Genomic DNA, 22232 nt, shown 5'->3' on the forward strand with positions numbered 1-22232 from the left:
AATTTTTAGGTTCGGTAAGAAGCTGAAGGCAGATATCACAGTGTTAAAGATGAATAAGTTAGTTAGTTCCAGTCGCGGTGTGTCCTGGCGTGGATTGAGGTGACTTTTGTTAAACACGCATGGGCGAATTATTTTGCGCCAGCACAAACTTGGTAGCTTTATTTCGTGTTTTTTTTTTCGCCCTAAGCTAGAGACATTGTAATAGGTGTATATGTTTTTATGTAAGTACCTAATGAATTTATTATTTAATCTATACTGTAAGTCATAAAGTATACGCAATACAAAATTAATCCACGTGTATTATACAAGAGTTATATGTATATGCCTATGGTTGTACCCACATCCGACTATAGTTGTGAGCTTATGTTGCTATGTGTGTTGTGTTTTAATAATAAGGTAAATGAGGACCAAAAAGATAAGCAAGTATTTACGCATTTACCTCTAGAATGAAGCAAAAATCCGGACCCTACATTCGATTACCTAAACACGAGTTTCGCTTCAGACAGAGATATCCGTCTTAAGAGTTTTGGCAGGTTTTTTCCAGGGATTTTGGTTTCCACTAGATTTGTCCCCGAGGCTCAGTAGGGCGCCTGGCGACCGGCCAAATGGGTACGCCCATCCGCCGCGCCCTGATTTTCTCTCCAACTAAAAATTATACGACCTCCTCGATTGCCGTCTCCAATTCCACTCCCATGTTCACATCGATTACTCACCAGTTGAAGCACAATTTGGCTTCAGTTGCTAAAAGCTCTCGAGAACGATTATATTGCTAGCAGGTTTGTAAAGTTGAAAGTAACGGTGGTCTTACGTCGAAAAGCTTTGTTTGAAAATAGAATACTTAATGTGAACTTAACCGCATCTGAAGGTGGGATAATTATTTACAACCTAAACATATATAACATATAGCCTGTATACGTCCCACTGCTGCGCACAAGCCTGCCCTTAATCAACCGGAGGAGGTGTGGAGCATACTCCACCACGCTGCTCCACTGTGGGTTGATGACACCTCCACCAATTACCTATAACGTGCAAATATAATATATCCAGTTTTCCACCCGTCCGACTTCGTTCGCGTGGACTACAATTTTCATCTCCTTGTTTAACCCTCTAACCTGTTTTACTTTGAAAGAAAAACGATTGATTCAAAACTAACATATCTATGTTAGGTCATAAATTGAACGTATGGGTAACGACAGTCTCATACTCGTATAAGTTCTCAATTCGTCTCTTTACGTAAAAACAAAATGGCTTCTTTTCTGCGATGGAATAGTAAAGGATTTTTTCGCAAAAGAACTTTATTCCGAATATTCTAAATAGGATTCTATCGTTGCTTATTTTTAGTTCCCTCGGCTCAGTTGGTCTGCCGGGAACGAAGTGGGGTGGGGGGAGGTGGACAGAATTATTTGTCCTCCACACGCGTTTATAGGATAAAGATTTATTGTCGACAGTTACGGGAAAATATACTGCGGCGAAATATATATCTTTACAAAATTAATTACCGGTCATAGATCAAATTTTAAAAAGCTCATTTTCCGTTTACACGCGATGGCTTATCCTCCGATACCACGAATGCTCTGTATTTGTGGTAAACCGAATGTATTTTTATTTAAACTTTTTCCTCTTATTCCCAATTCGCACCCGTGTTTCCGACGCAACGGTTTCGTATAACTACAGTTCATTCCCATGAAAATACTTCCCTTAATATTTTATGTCCTTCCTTAAAGGTGAAAATAGATCCTGTTTTATTTACCTGAAACAATAAACATATACAAATTATTTTTAAATCCGGAAAATGCAGTTTTTATTAGATGGTGAAGTAATGATTAGATGAGATCGAATTATACAACACTAGCAATCGCCTACGGTTTTGCTCGCGTTAAATTTGGGGTATGACGATGCGCGACTTTTTTGTTAGTCACAAAAAGTGCGCATATCAATTTTCAACTTTCTACCTTGAATATTGCGGAATGCTCCATATAAACTATTGCTTCAGGTTAGCTTAGTAAAAGGACACTGAAATAAGTATTGTTTTTAACGCTTTGTCCGGCCAAGTAGTTAATGCCATCTGCGGCAAATCTACAATAAGTCACGTCGAAAAAAAAGAAGTTCTGAACGATATACCTATTGGACTGTCTATCAATATACCTCTAGTAGCAAGTATAGTCATCGTATCAGAATGTCAACTTCAACCAACAAAGACTAGCGAACACCAACATCATGGGCTATTCAAAACTAAATACTAAGTTATATCATGCAAAGATAACTCCGTATTAATTTGAATATGTCAGTAAGCGCATCAGAATGCCAACTTAAACCAACAAAGGCCAGCGAGCGCCAACACGCCACATTATCATGGGCATTATTCTGAGCCGGGACAATGGTTGCAGGCTGCCACCATTACGGCTGGATCACTGGAAGATACGGTTTTATGATCTAAAGCCCGTTTAAATGATCCCTCGTTATTCTTTTCACAGTATAGTTAGAATACGGCTGTTGTTAGGTGCTTATACATTTTTACAATGGTCTTGGCCGAAGTTGATTTCAAAGACGAAATGACAAAATATACTTAGTTCAAACGTTACCCATGTTTAGGGGCTCTTTTTCTGTTTCCGGTTAATTGCTGTTTTAAATTGTGTGAATGTGGAGTGTATGCGTGTCGAAGGTTTATCAAAAATAACTTTTTGCTATAACCCGCTTTAATCTATTAAAATTGAAATAACAAGTCTTTATATAAGTACTAAAACTTGTAAGTAGGTAGGTAGCGTAAAGAAATTGACAGGCAGCTGTTTCTCATAGAAACAACTGCCATCTGAATTTCTAACTAGAAGGGAAATCTAGGTCACTGATTTGAGAAAAGAAAGCTTCTACACCAAACATTTCAAAGACGCGATCTCTGTTTTTATTTCCAAGGAGTTAGCCTCCTTTACTTCCACTTCATACTTCTATATAATATTTTGAAATGAGTGTGATACCGCAGTTATTCTCTGAGTTTACGACAACACTTATAATAAAATGAGGAAGTTGGTTCGCAATCCTTTGTGCTGGTAACGGCACGCGTGAGTCTGACAGACAGTACGGTTAATCTTGCCACTCTGTTGACGTGACAGAAGTTCCTATTGTTCTTTTTATTTTCATATAACTATAAAACAACCTAGCACCATATAGAACTATAATTTCATTTCATTTTCTACTGGAATATGCTGTGTTAGAAGTTATTATCGCACTCTTATTTAATTTTTAATAGCGTAGATATAATAACGGGAACTTCTGTAAAAAAAACTTTCACTCTAGTATGCCATTAATTATTTATACTTAATATATGTACTCACTTTCTAAAATACAGCAAAATTCATATACATAATATGTTTAATTTAGCAAATGAAAGACTTAAATAAACACATAACCCAATTTAATTTTAATTAAATTTCGGACTAAATGGCTTTTCCACCATTCAAGTAAATGCGTGCTCAAGATGAATACCTCTGTTCAAATTAGACTGAATAGAAATTCTCATTTCCAATTTGTAATATTCTCCAAATTGCGGCACAAAAATGAATGAATTGGAAACCAATCTTGCGCTGAAAAGCTCCGGGACGTCGCGGATAGAGCGAGTAATCTCTTTTAGCTTCGGGCGTTGAGATTAAAAGCCGGTTGCACCGCGAATGTGCTAAGATTTTTATGATAACTAGAAATATTACTACGCCTACTCAACGCTTATTGGACTGTTATCTCCTCTCTCCTACTCTTTCTGTGCCCTCAACGGTCCATATATGTTTCTTATCTTCTAATGTCACTTGTGTCTACAAGTATAAGCGCTATTACGATACATCGTACTAAACCACAAAGAGATAGCTTTTTTTTTAAATCGAATATATGAGCGATAGTAAAATTAACATCGTGTAATGTATTTTAGGTAGATATAATGATAATGTAACATACTTAATATTTTATTTTTCAAATTAGGTATAAGCAGTGCTACTTACACGTATTTCGAATGTAGTCTTAATATATTATTGTGTAGAGACGTATTTTCCATGTATTACCACTCCAATGGATATATAAATATACATTTTATAGTGGATACTAGATTATAAATGTAAATCGTGACTAGTTATATATATTTTCTTCATCTATCAGTACTTAAATTGATTTAGTAAATAATTATAACACCGATCATAATAACTTGTTATATTTGTCGTCCAAATTATTAATAAATATAAATTTGCTAGCCAAATATAAACTCTTTTGATTCATTAAGTAAATATTAGCACGTTCCGCTTGTTGGCATCGGTCTTGTCAACATTAGCTCAAGGTGTCACGTAGATATGAATTGCGTTTAGTTGGAAATGGCTGGTAGATAAATAAGATTTTTCCCATTACTTAAGTTGTATTTTTGTATAAAAAACACACATCATCATTTAAGTTATTTTTTTATTGGCAAGGAAGTAAGAGTGGGAAAAAAGGCAGACGGCCTTACAAATAAACCTGGTGTAACTTTTTATAACGATCATAACTTAATAATAAGTAAAATCTCTACAAATAAACTCAGAATAACTTATACTTTAGTGTAACGTTTCATATTTACGCTAAATCAGCCCTCACCCTGGTTTAAGTTCGGAATAACCTAAACCTGACTGACATTAACAGATATGAGTTTTTAGTGATTTGTTGGTTTGACTACGGAATTTTTATATTATCGCACCTTATTATCGGCTTATACCAGGTTTATAAATTCCTAGTATAATCTTGAAATAAGGACGGAATAGTAAGTTTTTGTTTGTAAGGCCGAGATAGTGTATTCAGTTTGCTTTAAAACCAGGTGAGGCATTCTTTATACAACTGGATACATTTTGTTGGTGGCATCACAATGGTGTACTAGTGCGATATAATAGGGTGTCTCTATCTGTCATCACTTATAATGACAGTAACTTTGAACTTTATTAGAAGACAGTTTTTGTTGCTAACAAACTTTAAAGAGCTAACGGAAAATGATCTAAAAAGTAGTAAATAGCTAAAGAGTATCACATGCCGGAGCGACCTAGCTACTGAACAGTTTAATACCGCCGCCGCAAAGTGTTAAGCGTTTAATTAATGCTTCTGTTCTAGTTAACAGAGGTGATGCAACTGGATCTTAATGCTCTAACACTATTAGGGTTGACGGTTCTTGGAAAATAGCGTTTGGAAAAGTTTTTCTTGTAAACATACAGAATAAGTATCTAGGTACGTAAAATATTGCACTGCATGTCAAGACTAGTCGAGTGGATGCAAACCCTTGGTCCACATTGCGACATGCCCGTAATAAACAGCTGAACGTATTTTACGAACGTACATACGTACGTTCAGTAGGGAAGTAATCTTTATTATAATTATTTCAGATTATAAAAGCCGTGGTAGCCCAGTTGGTAGAACGCTTGCCTCTCATTTTGAGGTCGCAGATTTGAATCCAGCACAGGCCTAAACCAGTGATTGTCGAATTTGTTTTCGAATTTATATTTGAATCATAAATGATTATCACGTGCTCAGCGGTGAAAGAAAAAACATCGCGAGGAAACCCACATTCCCGAGAAATGCATTTGCGGAGGTATGTGACCTAACCTGTATTGGGCTGGTTTTTCCCTCCGCGGGTTGGAAGGTTAGACAGGCAGTCGCTTCTGTAAAAACCGGACCTGTCAAATCTTCAGGTTAAAAAGTGGATAATGCTAGGGAGATGATTTCAGATTGTATTAAACGCCTTCACATTATCATTTAGAAAAGGAATTGAACGGTAATAAATAATATACAAAATCTTAAATTAACCTCATAGGGCCCGAATTTTGGGAAAAAATGATTAAATAATGGGATTTGGTTTTTAATGGCATCTGGGTCTCAACCTGAAATAAACCGATCCACTTAAAGTGGGATAAGGGTAGGAGGACGGTGATGATTCTTTTTTAACGGAGAATTGTATGCGTTTTAATACGTAGAATAGCTAACATACGAGTATATACGAAGGTACTTTATTACAAAACACATAATGGAGACCGGTTGAAAGTGTTGAAACACGGGACAAAGGCACTCCCGCTCGAATACGGGTCAATAATAATGGGACACTCCGTAAAATACGGGATGTTCGCAACACTAAATGCGATGCAGAACTCCCTACAGAGCGTTTTGTTAAGTAAGTACCTAAATAATGTTCTCGCGCCAACAAACATTTTTCAAGTTCCTTTTTTCCGTATTACTCGCACTTAAGCTTTCCAGTCCATTTGTTTGAGAAAATAAAAGGATTATTAAATGACGTCGTATTTTTTATTTAGGCCGAGAAAAATACAAGCTGCAGTATTGGATGTTGTCTTGAGATGCAAGCGTATGAATTATTTCGTGGAGATTATGGATATTGTTTAGTTTTCCTCTCGCCTGCCGACTTAATAAGCTTGTCGATTTCCCGTCTCTTTCCTTTTCGCTAGATAAGAAAATGCCACGTATCACTTAAAATAAAATTAGGAGATGTCTGCTGGAGTCAATACCAACATATACCTGATAAGGTTACTTATATAAGATCGTGTGTGTACCTCTGCCCTTTCAAGTAAGTACCTACTAAAAAATTTAAAAACACATGTTTTGTAGATAAGTACAGCTTTGTTGAAGTTTCCAAGCAAATTAAAAGTCTGGAGGTAGTCTTCTAAAATTTCCGACATCGTTAAATATAAGCGAAGGCTCTTATTTATTATGTAGGTAAGTAGGTAACAAGCTCGAAACTCCAGCGACTTTTACCCAGTCTCGATTTGAATTAAATTTAAAAAGTTTACAAAGAGAACGATTCTAACTTCGGTACAACTAAAATGCGACTATAAATTACGCCGTTTCATTATCAATGATATAAAATATAAACATAATTAGTCTCAAGACGAATTTTTAGAAAACAGGGATATTCCGCTGGGTCAAAGATAAATTGAAAATGGTGTTCTAGAAATAGAACCAAATTTAAGGCGATCAGAAATCAAACTCAGTTTTATTTTTGACTTATTTCAGAACAATAAGCACGATGGTCCGCTTTTATTGATGACGTCACTCGGCCAGCATTTCTATACAATACAAAAATTAACATTTTGACGTTTCGTAAAATGTATCTCATTTAACTAGTAAAACAGCCCATTTTGGTGGGATCAGCGAAATTGTGATTGTAACGATATGCCTGGGTTGAGAGGCAGCATGGAATATTCTTTTGTTGGGTGGGTTGTGAAGTCAATGGCTGACCTCTTCAACACTGGTGTTAAATGCCCTAGTGCTCTAAAAAGCCACATTGAAGCAATTCGTCTAAAAGCAATATTGGCAATTTAACATTTGCGCACATAAATGTAAGTGTGCGATGTCAAATAGCAATATTGGTGATATTATTAAGTTCTTCCCTTTATCAATCGTGAGGGTTGTTAGGTGGATTACTAACGTCAGCAACTCTGGTGTCGGGGTTATTATTGGTCCTATTTACTTACGTTTAAAAATTACATCAAATCTATTTGATCGATGGACTGACAAACTGTCGTCATGCGATTTATCATAGCCATTTCAGTTACTGCGAGTTTTTTATGATGCTTAGTAGTAGGTCTACTCGCCCCAATAGGAACGTCACTTTATGTTAAGGATAAAGACTTAGGGCAATCTTTTACAATTGGCTGCGTTATCCCAATTTTTATCTTAAATGCGATGTTGAAAGGAGACACATGGTTATTTAGATACTTACTTTTGCCGCTGAATAGGTCGACCTTTTTTACGTGAATACATCTCGGCTTTCAGCGGGAAAAAAGCTGCCATATTTCTTTAGCGAAAAAGGCAATCAATTACCATAATCCTCGGATTAAAACCAAATTAAAATTAATTTTAAGATTTATGTCATCTGAATTTGAATCAAATTTTATGTTATCCTTATTTTGTGGTTTCATATTAAAATGGAAACGGAAAATTACTGAATTCTTATTTGAATTAGGATATTTTTTCAATAATCCTACGAACAAGGATCGCTATTTTTAAATTCTTTGACATAATTTCGGCTAACGGAAGGTATTTGAGGAACTTTCCACGATCTATAATTAGGGGTTGGAAGCCACGAAGGAGTGTTTTGACAGGAACAAATGAAACGATCATTTGTTACCATCAAAACGTTTATCTGGGATGTCGATCACTTGATAGACTGCGATTTGTCCCGATATAGCTTTTGTGGTTGATGAATTTTAGTCCTTTTTATGTTTATTCTTAAATGTTAATAACTACATAATATCTCTGTATACCTTTTCTCGACCTCAAGAAACAGAGTTATAAGGGTACCTTTATTATATATGTGCATATATAATAGCCAAGCAATAACAAACAATGCTAATACAGACACATTCCAACTACTCTTAGTGTTACGGTACTAATTACCTTGGAAGTTAAGGACAAGCGAACCTAACCCGAACCCCGGCCTACCAATGACAAAAGGGTAAGTACACTGGGGTACGCAAGTATCGCGGCTACGCAACGAAAAGCTATATTCTAACTGCTATTCATCCGATGAAGCCTTTGTGCCAACACAAAGGATCCTAGTTTAGGCAAGGCTAACCAGACGCCTCAAGCGAAACGGATGTTATCTAACTTTGAGTTAGTTTAGTTGGCGGGTGTACACTTGCTTATGGATACTCAGATATCATATTTTTAATTTAAGTATGTATATGATAAAAAAAATAATGTGTAATATCTGATTATTTTGTAATAATTGATAAACATAGATAGATGAAGATAGTTCGTATCCTCAAACATCGGGACCCGATTACCAAGAGATTACAATTAACATAACATAATCCGTCTATTTACGTCCCACTGCAGGGCACAGGCCTCAACGGAAGTATGCAATCGAGAAGCCAAGAATACTCCCGAAAACATGAGCCATGATTTTAGATGATGGCGTGCTTAACGGTGAAGCAAACATCGTAAAACTTAGCCCATATTGGGTTGATTTTCCCTTCGCTTCGTCGTTTCTGTAAAAACTGGACCTGCCAAATCTTCAGATTAGGGTAAGTTGACCCTGTGAAAATGGGACAATCCGAGGAAGATGACAGGAATAGCGTTATAAGTTTGTTTATTACTTACAGAGGTTGTGGGTTCGATTTTTACTTCATCATCATCAATTTAAGAGCCACGCTCTTGTCGGTGTAGCATTTTCCATTCCAATCTATCAAAGGCTAATTCCTTGACTTCCCTATAAGAGACGACGTTAACCTTTTCTTTAATCTGTTCCATGTAAGCTCTTCTTGGTCTTCCCCTTCCTCTCGATTTTTACTTACTTATATCGAAAAATATTATTCCAGTTTGTAGTTCTGGAGGCTTTCAGATGCAATGTTATCCTAACTACCAACACAAAGGGTTCTTGTTTAGGCTAACTAGACGCTTCAAGCGAATCGGATATGCTATCTAAGTTTGAGAGTTGCTTCAGCTTGCGAATGTATGGTTGTTGATGTTGTTTGTAGCAGTGGCTGGAAATGTTCTTAGTCTCCTCCGGCCAAGTGTATTCACTAGTTTGAGGTATACTCGAACTCAAAAATATCTTTATTCATCAGGTAACATAGTTACACTTTGATTTTTTTATTGCACGATTATCATATAGCGGTGACGTCCATGTTTTCAATCACTGGACCACGAAGTGTGTAGTGATATTACAAATTTATACAAAAACGTGCTAGACTTCAAAGAAATTGTTGAATATTTTGAACAATTGTTAAAATACAAGTAGGTAAGGTGTAAATGGTTTTCTTTGATTATTAATTACTGTACATAAGTGGATTAGTGGATAAGTGGAGTGGAGTGGTGGAGTGAGTGGTGAAAATTGAAGGGAAGAGAGGAAGGGGTAGACCTAGGAGAACATTTATGAAACAAATAAAAGAGAAGGTGCAGGTTGTGTCGTATCAGGAGATGAAGGTTTTGGCGGGAAGAAGAGAGGAATGGCGATTACTCCACCGACAAGCGCGCAGCTCTTAAATGAAAAGAGAGACACAACGTGGATTACATTTCACATAAGTTTTTAAAACAAAAAAACAATTTGCAAGTTGGTACTTAAAGTACTTACGTTTAATTTATCGATAATTTACAGTAATGAACAATGTCCTTTTTGCGTGTAGACGGTTCTAACTAATCCTGTTGAAGTATGAAGATAAATTTGTTGACTTGTGTATTCATAATTTTAATTGATAAAGTGCTATAAAGAACAAATAAGGTAGATAGGTAAATCGACAGATGACGGGTGAAGCGCTTCGCGGGAAGCGGGTCGCGGGGAGGGGTATGTACGACACGTGCGCTGCGGCTACGCGTACTGTTATAAAATGCAAATGCTAGTAGAAATGCTTACCTTTACCCAAAAATCACTAATTCTGTATTTCATCTAAATTGTAATAGTCAGCACCTTATTCTCCTAGCCTCCTCTTCCCACGCAATCTAATTAGTCTGATCCCATCCACCACGCGGTACACAACTCTATTCCAATTTCCGTTTTTTCCAAATCTGTATTTTAATTCAAAATTCAAAGTAAAATAAAAATTTTAATTTAATTAAAAATAGTTTTTTTTTTAAACCGAAATTTCAAAATCCACATAACAGTACGCGTAGTGTATCCCGCATATTGTGTTTTTTTAGACAACTTTGTAACGCCGTTTCTAGAAGTCTTTGTTCTTAGTCATCATCATCATCTCCCTAGCCTTATCCCGTTTTTCACAGGGTCCGCTTACCTAAGCTGAAGATTTGACAAGTCCGATTTTTTACAGAAGCGACTGCCTGACTGACATTCCAACCCGCGAAGGGAAATACGGGCTGTATTTGGAAATACAGGTTAGGTCACATACCTCCGAAAATGCATTTCTCAGGAGTGTGGGTTTCCTGAGGATGTTTTATTCTAAGTGACATTGAAAAAAAAGTAAGTACCTATAATTCTCGTCAAAGATTCACATGATTAATTTTGTGAAGTGGCCAGAAATTCACCCGGAACAGACGTCCTCATACAAATTTTAATTTTAATTCTAGAGTACGATGTTATTCCAAAGAGACGTTACGAATAAATACCACTTAATTTATATGCGGATAACAATTCCTTTTCGCTCGAGTAAGTTTCAAGGAAATCAAATAATTACAATATCTACTGTAAGGGAATCGTGCCATAGAACGTGATCCTCTAATACTCTTGAGTAGCTGAAACAAAGCCTACTTATCGTGAAGCTAAATCTTATCTAAGGCTTGTTACATAGTTACGCTGATAGTAGGCGCGGTTCATAAGCGGATCATCAGCGGATGATCCGAGCGATTGTATGAGTTATCAGCGTTATTCAGTTTTAAAACAGTGATTAAACAGAAACTCGTCTTCTGTTTTTCCAACTCGTTATAATCTGGGTGTTTTCAAGGCTATAGTGAATAGGCATTTGCAAGGTAAGCGCGATCCACCCTAGACCACATCGTCACTTACCATCAGGTGGGTTTGTGGTCAAACGCGAACCTATATTATTGTAAAAAACCTCATTAATGATTATTTGGAAGATAGAAGTGCATATAACCGCCTGGGAACCAATATTAGGCAGCCAAATTACGTATTCATTATGTATTATTATTATTATTATTATTATTAGCCTATATGATCCCACTGCTGAGCAAATGTAATACATAATTCATTATGTATACTTTTTTAAAAGTCTAGGGCCCTGTGCAGAGGTTTTTCTTGCAGCTACTTTTCGACGGCTATGCAGGTTGTGAGAAGCTGCAGTAGTTTTAGGCGGATGAGACTTTCGATTTAAATATACGTATATTCATGTAAAAAAATCCGATTCCGAGTGTAACTTTCATCATCATTTTACCTAATGAATAAAGATATTTATGAGTTACACTTACGAACCTTGCTCCTCTCGTTAAGGTCTAAGCTGACTGGGATGCTCCACACTAGCACTTACGAAAAGATAAATCACATTACTCTGTTTTTTTCGTATTCATCTGATAAAGTTGTTTGTGTTATTTTATTGTTATTGTGGCATCCTTGAACATGTGTTTGTTTCTTTCTAATTTGCACACTGAATGTGTACCAAACCTACTTATCTATGTTAGTTGACATGGGTTGTGTTTCACTGGAACACACGTATCAGAGCAAAACAGACTGTTCAAACGATCCATACGCATTGTATGAAATCAGCCTTACCTACTTCCTTCTGTACCGCCTTAGAGAGACTGTTTTATCGTCGTCCTAGCTAACCGAGATACAGCGAGACATACCAGGCTAACGATACTCAACATGACAGCTTGATAAGATCCGTAGGACGTTAAAATATTACTTTTTTATCTAGGATACTTATAACATGTGCTGTCTGGCTTTTCTACCCGATTTCGAAAGGCCAAGGATAGAATGGCGTGTAAGTAAGTAATATAAGATATCTAAGTGCTGCGCAATGTTGATAGGCGACAATGAACACCTCCCAGAAGTGGATCTTAGTACAAATAGTGCAGTATTAACATAGATATGATGATATACATATTATGTAGTCGTTACATGAGCCACGTCAGGGGCCTTTCGCGGCTCAATAGTGACCCTGACCCCAGGGTTGATGAGATTGGTACTCCTACTCACAACCCACACCATAGAAGAATAAGAGAAGTATTAACATAACATAAGCTTACGGCTATATCACAATGGGGTAGACAGAGGTACATCCATTGCAAGATAAACTAAGTACCCAACCTGACCGAGCTTTCTGTAGACCAACGTGATAGGTGGCGAGCCATGTCGCCGCCTATAATGGTCGAACCTACAGAAAACTGCCCTTGAGATAAATTGAACTTGAGGTGAAACAATGCCTTATCGTATAAATTAAATATGGGATCTAAATAAACTGACAAGAAATTAATCTGGTAAAGTAACAACTAATTGTTATCACTCGCGCTGTGTGAAGTGGTGTTCAAAATTGGCCACACCTGTAGAGTTAACTCAACCACAAGGTCAAGAGCACTTTACAACATAACATAAACTCACGATTATATACCAATTGGGGTAGTCAGAGGTACATCTATCGCAATATGAACTAAGTACCCACACCTCCGTGCTTCGGAAGGCACGTTAAGGCGTTGGTCCCGGCTGCATTAGCAGTCGTTAATAACCAACAATCCGCACTGGGCCCGCGTGGTGGTTTAAGGCCCGATCTCCCTAACCATCCATAGGGAAGGCCCGTGCCCCAGCAGTGGAGACGTTAATGGGCTGGTGATGATGACCCACACCTCACCGAGCTTTTTGTTAGACCAACGGTGAGCCGTATCGCCTTCTATAATGGTCGAACCAACTGTGTTACTGAAAATTGCACTTAAGATAAATTAATAACTGATTGACTAATTTTGGGTTATTATTTACCGGTACCGACCGGGGCACTTTATGTCCTATAAAAATCTTTAATCTGTCATCGTGGTCCCAATGAAAAATCCTTGTAATCTTTGAAACATCTTGTAGGCTTGAATCACATTAAGCCGTTAGTCTCGGCTTTTAGATGTAAAAACGCCTCCATCAATCCACAGTAGAGCAGCGTGATGAAGAATGCTCCATACCCCCTCTGGTTGAATGAGGGGAGACCTGTGCCCAGCTGTGGGTCGTATAATAGGCTGTTTATTGTTTTTCCAAAAGAAGCCCCGGGAGGTAACAATAATGTATAGAAGATTTAATCGGAACGTCATGTTGAATTTGAAAATACTTCTCGATCTTTGAAAACTGCCTTGCATCACAGCGACACCCTACGGCCTGGCAAAACTATCGCATCTGGAATAATTCTTTTTTCACAAAACTTATTAAGATCTTGGTCAGATTCATTCACCGGTAAAAAAAATGGCGGAATATTAAGATGGCCGCCATACGAAGTGTATATTTGCTCAACCGTTGGAGGTAGGTGGGCCAGTTTCAAACAAAAACTGGACACGCGAAGCTGCTTTAGCGCACCACGCAACATCTAGTGTTATGTCTATTACCGCAAGTGTCAGAGCTCCAATCACGTTGCTCCAATGCTTGGACTAAGCGGATTCCACGGATTTACTCGCCGAGCCAAGGCGCGAAGCCCAACAACTGACCACTTGCTATTTCCGTACTTTCTTTCCTTCGCCTCGCTGTTTTGCGTAGGTTAAGGTTACGATATCGATTTTCAAATATATCTACTTCTATGGCACACTATGATAGCTTTTTGTAACTAACTGTAGAAACTTGCCTCAGAGGGCATTAACTACTTGACTAAATAAATGGGGACCGCTAAGTGCCCTCGCACGGTACCTACTACGATAGCCTATAACAGGGTAGTTTCCAACTAGTCAAATCAGGTGTGATGCACTGTCGCGGGGGGGCACCACCTCCAATTCAGTTGACGACGATAGTTACTTTAATTAAAGCACAGAATAACGGGTTCTTACCGCGTTTAAATGGGGATATGGGGATAGTTACTTTTCATTAAACGTCAAAACACGAAATTACTATGGAATTTGTATGACTACCTGTGATCTTCATATTATAACGTGACAAAATGTCGCACTTATTATTACATATTTCTTTATTAAAATTCTCAAGTAAGTTAAATAGAAAAAAGAAAACGTTTTTTGACACCTTTAGATCTGTCTTTATTTAGTCATCAGAATTTTATAATTTATATTTGACCTAGGAAACTACCAGCACTATTTGATAATTAAAGTTCGATAGGATGGAAAGAAGGCAGGTAAGTATCTAAAGATTGACCCAGTCAGTCTCTCAACCAAAACACAGTATATAATCTTCTATTAGACATAGACATCTATGTCGTGTACATACATTCAATGAATGCGGCATGATTCAGAATCACCCAAATCTCAAAAAATCAGCAGACATTAAAAAAGTCATTACTTAGGTCTCAAATCACTTTGTGATCTCTAGTTTGTTTAGGACATTGCAGACCGGTCACTCGAATGTCCGAAAGTAAGACGATTCGTGTTTCGAAGCGCACGAAGAAGCAGTCGGCCGCGGCTACTATATACTTAAATAAGTAGGTGTGTAGTCGTTACATAAGTCATGTCAGGGGCCTTTGGCGGTTCAATAGTGACCTTTTTTGATTAATGAGATCGATTATTGCATTCACCCACAAGAGAGAAGTAATACCAAAAGGTAAGCAAAGGGGATTCTTTGAATCCGACTTGGTTTTTGGATGGTAACTGCTTAAAACTTCTCCAAGGTCTAACCTTCGGGCCAGCTTATAGAAGTATGTTGATGCTTCCATAATAATGTTACGAGTAAGTAAGTATATTATGTTGTGTAGAACTGGCATATCTACTGTATGCTATAAGACGTATAATTTCAGCCTGAATACGTTACGTGAAGGTAATCCTACATAATTCTAGACTTGACGCATGACATAATGTCTATATTTACGAGTGTACAATAAAGGATCTAAAAATCAAGAGCAGCAGTAGGTTAAAGGAGTTCAGTTGGGAGAGCACTTGACATTACGTACCTATAGAGGTCGTCATAATATTGATATCTAAGTGCTATTTTTTGTTTTTATTTCTTGTTGAAAAACCCAATTTAAGTAAGTGGACAAGAACACTAGATTCCTAAAAAGTGGGTTTTCCTCTGGTAACATTGACTCAATATTTTTTCGATAGAATCAATTGTTGGTAAATATTGGTTTTCATAAGTTGATCTGTCGACTATAAAGTAAATAATGAAAGACTAAGATCGTATAAAGAAAATTAAAATTCAAAAATATTCTTATTCAGTAGGTAAAATAGTTAACTTTGAATCGTCAATTTTTACATAAAGAACGTCTTCTCCGTCTAAAACTAAGTGCTGCTAATTAACAGTACTTCGAAAAAGTTTTGTACTTGCTTTTAAATTTCTTAGAAAGGATGAACCGACTTTCTAGACACAAAATTCCAAATTTGCACTGTGGCTGAGAATCCTTAGGTATTATATGAGAAGTATTGTCTGAATTACCTTTCTTTCCCGGCGAGGTGCAGTTGCTCTTGTTAGACGGCGACTTGGTTTCCGCCGCCATCTTCTCCTTCTCCGAAGCCATGCTTATGCGCAGATCACTGTACGGACGCCCAACTTACGCGACGACCGCGCCCCCTGTCATCACTAGACGCAAACAAAAACCGTCAGCGAGGCCGCGCGACCGTTCCCGACACCCGCGACTATGAATTTACCGCTCTAATGGATAATCAGCGATGAGTGATTTCCGATGACTTATACCTTGGCAAACAGCCAGCCGACACTATATTGACTTTTACTCAAACTATTCTAAAATCAACCGCAAATTAAACACGGACGCGAAGATAAGTGGCGTCGGCGATCTATTTGCTTACGATGTGCCGTGCGATGTACCAGTAATTAACCCGTGCGATGCGGTTCGCAGTTGTCATTAGAATTTGTTGTGTAGACAAAGTTGTCGCATTTTTATGCTTGTTATACGTGATGTATTAATTGTGAAGTCATGCTGCGCCGGCGGCGTGACCGAGGGGCGGACATACAAAGACAGAGCCAACATAGACCGCAGCTTCTACAAACAAGCTGTTTGTCAGCGCGTCTTAATCCAAATTGCAAATTAGTTCGGCACATCGGTTAATCAGTACTAAATGTTAAGTCAATATTCTTCTATGAAAGGTCACTTGAGCTATATGCAAGGCGTCACACATAGATGTCTATGTCATTATTTTTTCAGTATCTGCCCGCGACGGTCTTAACGACATGTCGAATAGTTTGAAGTGATCGGGTGGGGCAAGTATGAATAAGTTTTGGCTACTGTCAACAAAGTTATCAATCAAAACTTTACTGCGGGAATGTGGTGATATTGTTACAGAAACTAATGAGATTATACTTTTGTAGCTTTACTTTTCTCATAAAATATAATGTTATTTGTATGATTGTTGTAGCACATTTGTATTGTTCGACCGATTTACAGTGAAGTAGAGTAGTGAAGGAAGTTATACGAGTTGATTAGGGTAATTATGTTATTGGAGGTTGATTGGACGAAGGATGATGTGAACATTGCAAAACAAGGTTTATTGATTGAAATGAAATGACTTGTTATTGTTGTTCTTCGATGTGTAAAAATACTTGACAATGGATAGGTATTTATCGTATAGATGTGTTTCAATGCTCTAATTAGTTAGACATAGTTTCTCGGGTATTATCAGTTCAGTTAATCTTTAATTCATGGAATTGCATGTAGAACTATTGTTGCGGGCACTCCGTCGGCCGTTTAAAATGGCGCTAACAAATTAGGCCAAAACCGGTTGAAAGTGAAAATGACAGGTCTCGATATAGTTGCCTTTGGAAGCTTTTCATTGCCGCCACCCGGTTATTTACGGACTTTAATCGTTCAATTTTTAATATGAAATAAAATTGCAAATTGAGAGTCTATAGTTTCCTCTCTACTTATACAACATAATAATAATGGCAAAAATGTAAAACAGCTTTACGTTAAGTACATTGTGTGTACGATAAAGGCGTAGCTATCATTTGTTTCACTGGATCTCAATTACTACATTCATCACAACAGATGAAGGACTAATTCATTTACACACAAAGCACTATTATGCTCTTATTCATATCTTATCTCAAATAATACGTGTTTGTTGCTAATTACCGCTGCTAATTAGGAATGCATGACATGTCGACTGACACGGTGACACTCGGTTGTATATTTTATGTCCACCGTGAAGTTGTTATTGTCCCATATAATTGGTTCATCTTATACTACAACAAGGCGAGCTGGATCAAATCTGATCCCAGAATGTTTAAGAACGTAACAAGCGAATCTCTCCTTCCAGTTCCCTATACTAGTACCCGTTTTCAACTCTATGCCCAACGGATGAAAGTTCTTATTTTAATAAAATAGCTCAGATGTCTACGGTGACAGGGGCTACGTCTACAAAGGCTATGTGTGCGACAGACTTAAGGTTCATTTTCGTAACATTCATGAATGATAAACGTTAAGTTTTCCCACTTTTCTCTAATATTATGGTCTGCAGACACAGGGAAACATGTAATATGATTCTTACGAACAAAATGATGTAAAACAACATAGCCTTTGCGTGCCGCCCGAAAGCTAGCTGGTCCGATATCACTCACACACATAACCTGTCAATACGCACGAAATCGCGAATGTTACGTAAGCGGACACGATTATAACCTGCAACACTGAAGGTGAACGTTAGTGTGTCGCGCGGGATGAAAGACGTGCGGGTGCCGTGTCGCGGGCGAGCACGCAGCGCGCTGGCGGGCGCGAGCGGGCGCGTGCAGTCGCGTGCGGCGCGGAGTGGCGCTCGGAGCCGGCGGAGGCTGCCCGGGAGGGATCGATGCGGGCGGCGGGCGGCGGCGGAGTGCAGCCGGAGCCGGGAGGCTGCGCCGGGCCGCGCCGCGCCTGCGCTCCGCGGCCGTCCGCGCCGCGCCGCGCCGCCGCCAGCCGCCACCAGCCCGCGGCCGCCGGCCCGCACTCGCCGCCAGCCACCCGACCGACGTTTCAATTCTCCCATCCCGTCTCCTGCTGATTTACGATACGCTCCCGCTTATAACGCTATTTTTTATCTTTTATCTTTACCATTGATACTAGCTAGCTTTATGGCTTCGATTGAAATACCTACGACAAACAAATTTATGTTGATGCCTCTTTTACTTCGGTGCGTCCACCGCTATGGTGGAATTTTGCCAAGTCACGGTGCGACGACTCCCTTGATCTTTGTGGGCGTATCGTGTCAAGTTAAATGATGGGTCGTTCGTTATCTGGTGGACTTCGCTCGGCGCGGCGCGGGGCTTGATCAGGTTGGGTTAGGTTACGACTGTCCAACATGGGGGTAATGGTTCAAAACCATGCGTCCCATTAGGGTAGGTTACGGTAAAGAGGAAGAAGGCTTTTAATATCTCGTCGTCGCAGATACTACCTCTATATAATTTTCAGATCTCTCTCTCTATTTAAGAGCTGCGCTCTTGTCGGTGGAGTAATCGCCAGTAATTTTCAGATAATAAATAATTATCCTTCGTTTACGTGAAACTTATTGTAATAATGGTAATTCTAAAACATGACAAGGAAATGATTTCGTGAAAATATTTATTCATCTCCGCCTCTATTACAAAAAGCAATCCCAGTTCCCAGGTCGCGAAATTACGTAGAAATATTGTTTATTTCCGTAAAGACATCAATAAGTTATCACTGTGCGAGCACTTTATTTGCAATTGTCTCTTGTCTACTTGTTACACAACAAAAAGTCCAGTGCGCTCTATAGAAATGCATCTTCTTCTTCTTGTCGTTTCAATGGCATTCAAATTTTTTTCAGCCCAGTAAAAACAAAACCATTTAGAAAAACATAACAAAAGAAAAAATGCAAATGTAAGATAGAAATGCATAACCAATAATTTCATCCTGACTAAGCGTTTGTTGCAGACCGTAAATCGGAAACTCTGTGTCCATAGCATAAATTTTTTTAGATCAATCAAGAATTATTGAAGACGACAAAATATAAACGGACAATTTATCTCACATTTAAAAAAAATGTGTAATACGGCCCTAGATTATGCGAGTAAAGGTCTGGCAGTCGACGAAGAAAACGAAATGTGAAAACTGAAAATCACAATTCTTTTGGACGTGCTTAGAGTTTTCTTATGAAGGTTAGTGTGAAGGCAGCTCTATTTTTTGCGTCAGTGCCTGGGGAAATTATGACGGCGGGTCGCGCCTATCGAATTTGCTTCATAGCGGTTTTCGCTAGAATCTCGAGTCATCTCGAGTGTCTCCGCAAATGATGGACTTTCCAGGCTACGTTCCTTAAAACTACTTAATATAGAGGGCGCTGTATACCTTTAACGTGAAAATTATCTATTTTCACATTACTCGGGTACAATATTATACAAAAATACAATGTAATGGCAGAAGCATGTTCAAAAATAATTGTCGCTTGATACTTGGATCACATTATGTATAGAATTATGTTGCTACCTACCTAAATTGCTTCTTTTTATTTTGTTCAGAATAATAATGGGTGGAAGATGTAATTGTGCCTGGGGCTGGGTGTAAAAGAAAGGGGTCATCATTTATACCCAGAAACTAAGATGCATATTATGTCTGTTATCCATCTTCTTCTCTTCTATCGTGTGGGTTGTGAGGTGGATTACCAACTCCACCAACCCTGGTTGGGTTGTTATTGAGCCGCCATATGCCCCTGATATGACTCATGTAACGACTACTTACATTAGTAAGTAGTAACCGGGACCAACGGCTTAACGTGCGTTCCAAAGCACATATCAGATCATCTTACTTTTGGACAATTAGGTAATTGGCCTGTAATGCCCTAACCAAACTAGGGATCAAAATGAGATTTTTGTGATTTGTCCCCACCGGGATTCGATCCCGGGACTTCCAGATCGTGAGCATAACGCTCAACCACTGGACCATGGAGGCCGTCTGTTATCCATGTAATTAGAAAGAAGGACCAGAAGGGAGGCCGCCAGATTGTGCTGTATCTTTCGTACATTTGTGTAAATTTGTTTTGTATGTTGTGTGCCATAAAGTATATTTGATTTGATTTGAAGGAACGAAAGAAAATCTTAACAGCGCCATATATATTGTGTTTGAAGAACGTAGATTGGAAAGTCCCTCTTTGCTCCCGGTCACAGAAATTTACGATTCTATTGTTTCTTATACTGGACAAAGGAAACGCTCGAAAGCGAATTAATTGATCAAATTTAATTGAAAAATTTTTGGAAGTTTGTATGTAACAGGCTATTAATTAATGTTTGTTTATATTAGAAAGATTTTAAATTTAATTCTGACCGTAGTCTGATTCGTATTAAATTCTGACCTCTGTTCTTTATTTTGTAAGTGAAGCCAAGAGCAAGCAATTCAGACGTACAAATTAATACTGTTATTTACGAGTACGTACGAATGTCCTACAAGACGTACGTACAAGTTAATACAGTTATTCATTCATCTATTAGATAAGAATGGAAAAGGAAGACAATAAATATACCAGGCTTGGAAATTATAGCTTCTCACAGTCACAATGAGCGATCGTTTTCCTAAAATATGTATTTTTAATACATTTTTGAAGCAAATTAAACGAGGATATAAACTAGAAGCTCAAATCTAGGCGGCAACACTGAGTGTTCAGTTCAGACAGTTCTCCATACTGTCCAGTTAAAATTCGTTAATGTGGAACAACGTGAAGCCTGAAGGATGAATTATAAAAAAGAAAAGCAGCCATCAGTTGGAAAAAGGCAGTTTTGATTAAAAATAAGTTTTTCTAAGGTTTCTTTTTCCGATCTTTAGGGAATAATATAACACTATGATTTTGCAGTTAAACGCTGTGCAAAGGGTTGTAGGGTAAAAATATAACCAAGACAATTTGTTTGTTTACTCAAATAGTATGGGGAACTGTCAAAATTTTGAGAACACTCATCAGTAGCGACACTTGATTGGAGATATAGGCAGTTTTTGTCCTCTGTATTGACGCAAGTAGAAAGAGGGAGAAAAAAAAAATTAAAATTAAAATTAAATTTTAAAGATTTATTTCAAAAATGTAGGTGTGTACATCGGTACTGTCCGCCAAACTGCACAGCAGTTTGTTGGCAGATAGGTCACTCCATTTTTCTTTTTTCCACATTTTATTTTAATAGTTATATTACTTTAACATTAGGTAGGTTCAGAAGTAGATGCTAAGTTTACGATTACGTTAACAATTCGGGTTCAATATTTTAATCCAAAATTGCTGATACCAATTCATTCAAGTAAAAAGCTTTACATTTTTGTCTAAAAACAACTTTAGAAAAGTTTCCAGTTACTACGGTCGAAGGTAATCCGTTATATACAGATGGTACTAAATATTTACTGGTTCTCTGTCCGTAATAATTATTCGTCTTAGGAACAAACATCCGCACATCGCGCCTGTTCGACTGCGATTGGGGCCTAGGATTTTTAAAATTATCGCTATCATATAGTTCCATAGCAATCGACAGCAATACTTTCTCACGGACCGGGAGCAGTTTACATTCTAAAAAAAGTTTATCATAGTTCGATCGACAGGCATTCTTAGTACTTTTATCTACTAAAATTTTCATAAATCTAATTTGTAATAGTTTAATTTTATCTAAATAAGTCTTAAAAGTGCGTCCATAACAGTTCAGACCGTAAGAAATAATTGAGTCTACCAATGCATAATAAACAGTATACAACACGGCTCGGCTTGTGAAGAATTTGAGGTGCCGAAATTTC

At 37.9% G+C, this 22232-nt stretch overlaps 1 protein-coding gene across 4 annotated transcripts in view; it reads right to left on the minus strand.

Moving 5' to 3' along the window:
• The window catches only part of LOC126378067 (solute carrier family 12 member 6), a 292605-nt gene that overhangs the window by 77084 nt on the left and 193289 nt on the right, over positions 1–22232 (minus strand). Inside the window, exon 1 of one of the 4 annotated variants that reach the window (XM_050026218.1) lies at positions 15965–16286. The exons of the other annotated variants lie outside the window; for them this stretch is intronic. Coding sequence (XP_049882175.1) covers positions 15965–16046 — 82 coding nt within the window. The 5' untranslated portion in view covers positions 16047–16286. Of the gene's footprint in view, positions 1–15964; positions 16287–22232 lie in introns of those variants that run through there. 4 annotated transcript variants of the gene reach the window in all.

Source organism: Pectinophora gossypiella, chromosome 2 (assembly GCF_024362695.1).
Source record: "Pectinophora gossypiella chromosome 2, ilPecGoss1.1, whole genome shotgun sequence".
In the NCBI taxonomy this organism is placed as follows: Eukaryota; Metazoa; Arthropoda; class Insecta; order Lepidoptera; family Gelechiidae; genus Pectinophora; species Pectinophora gossypiella.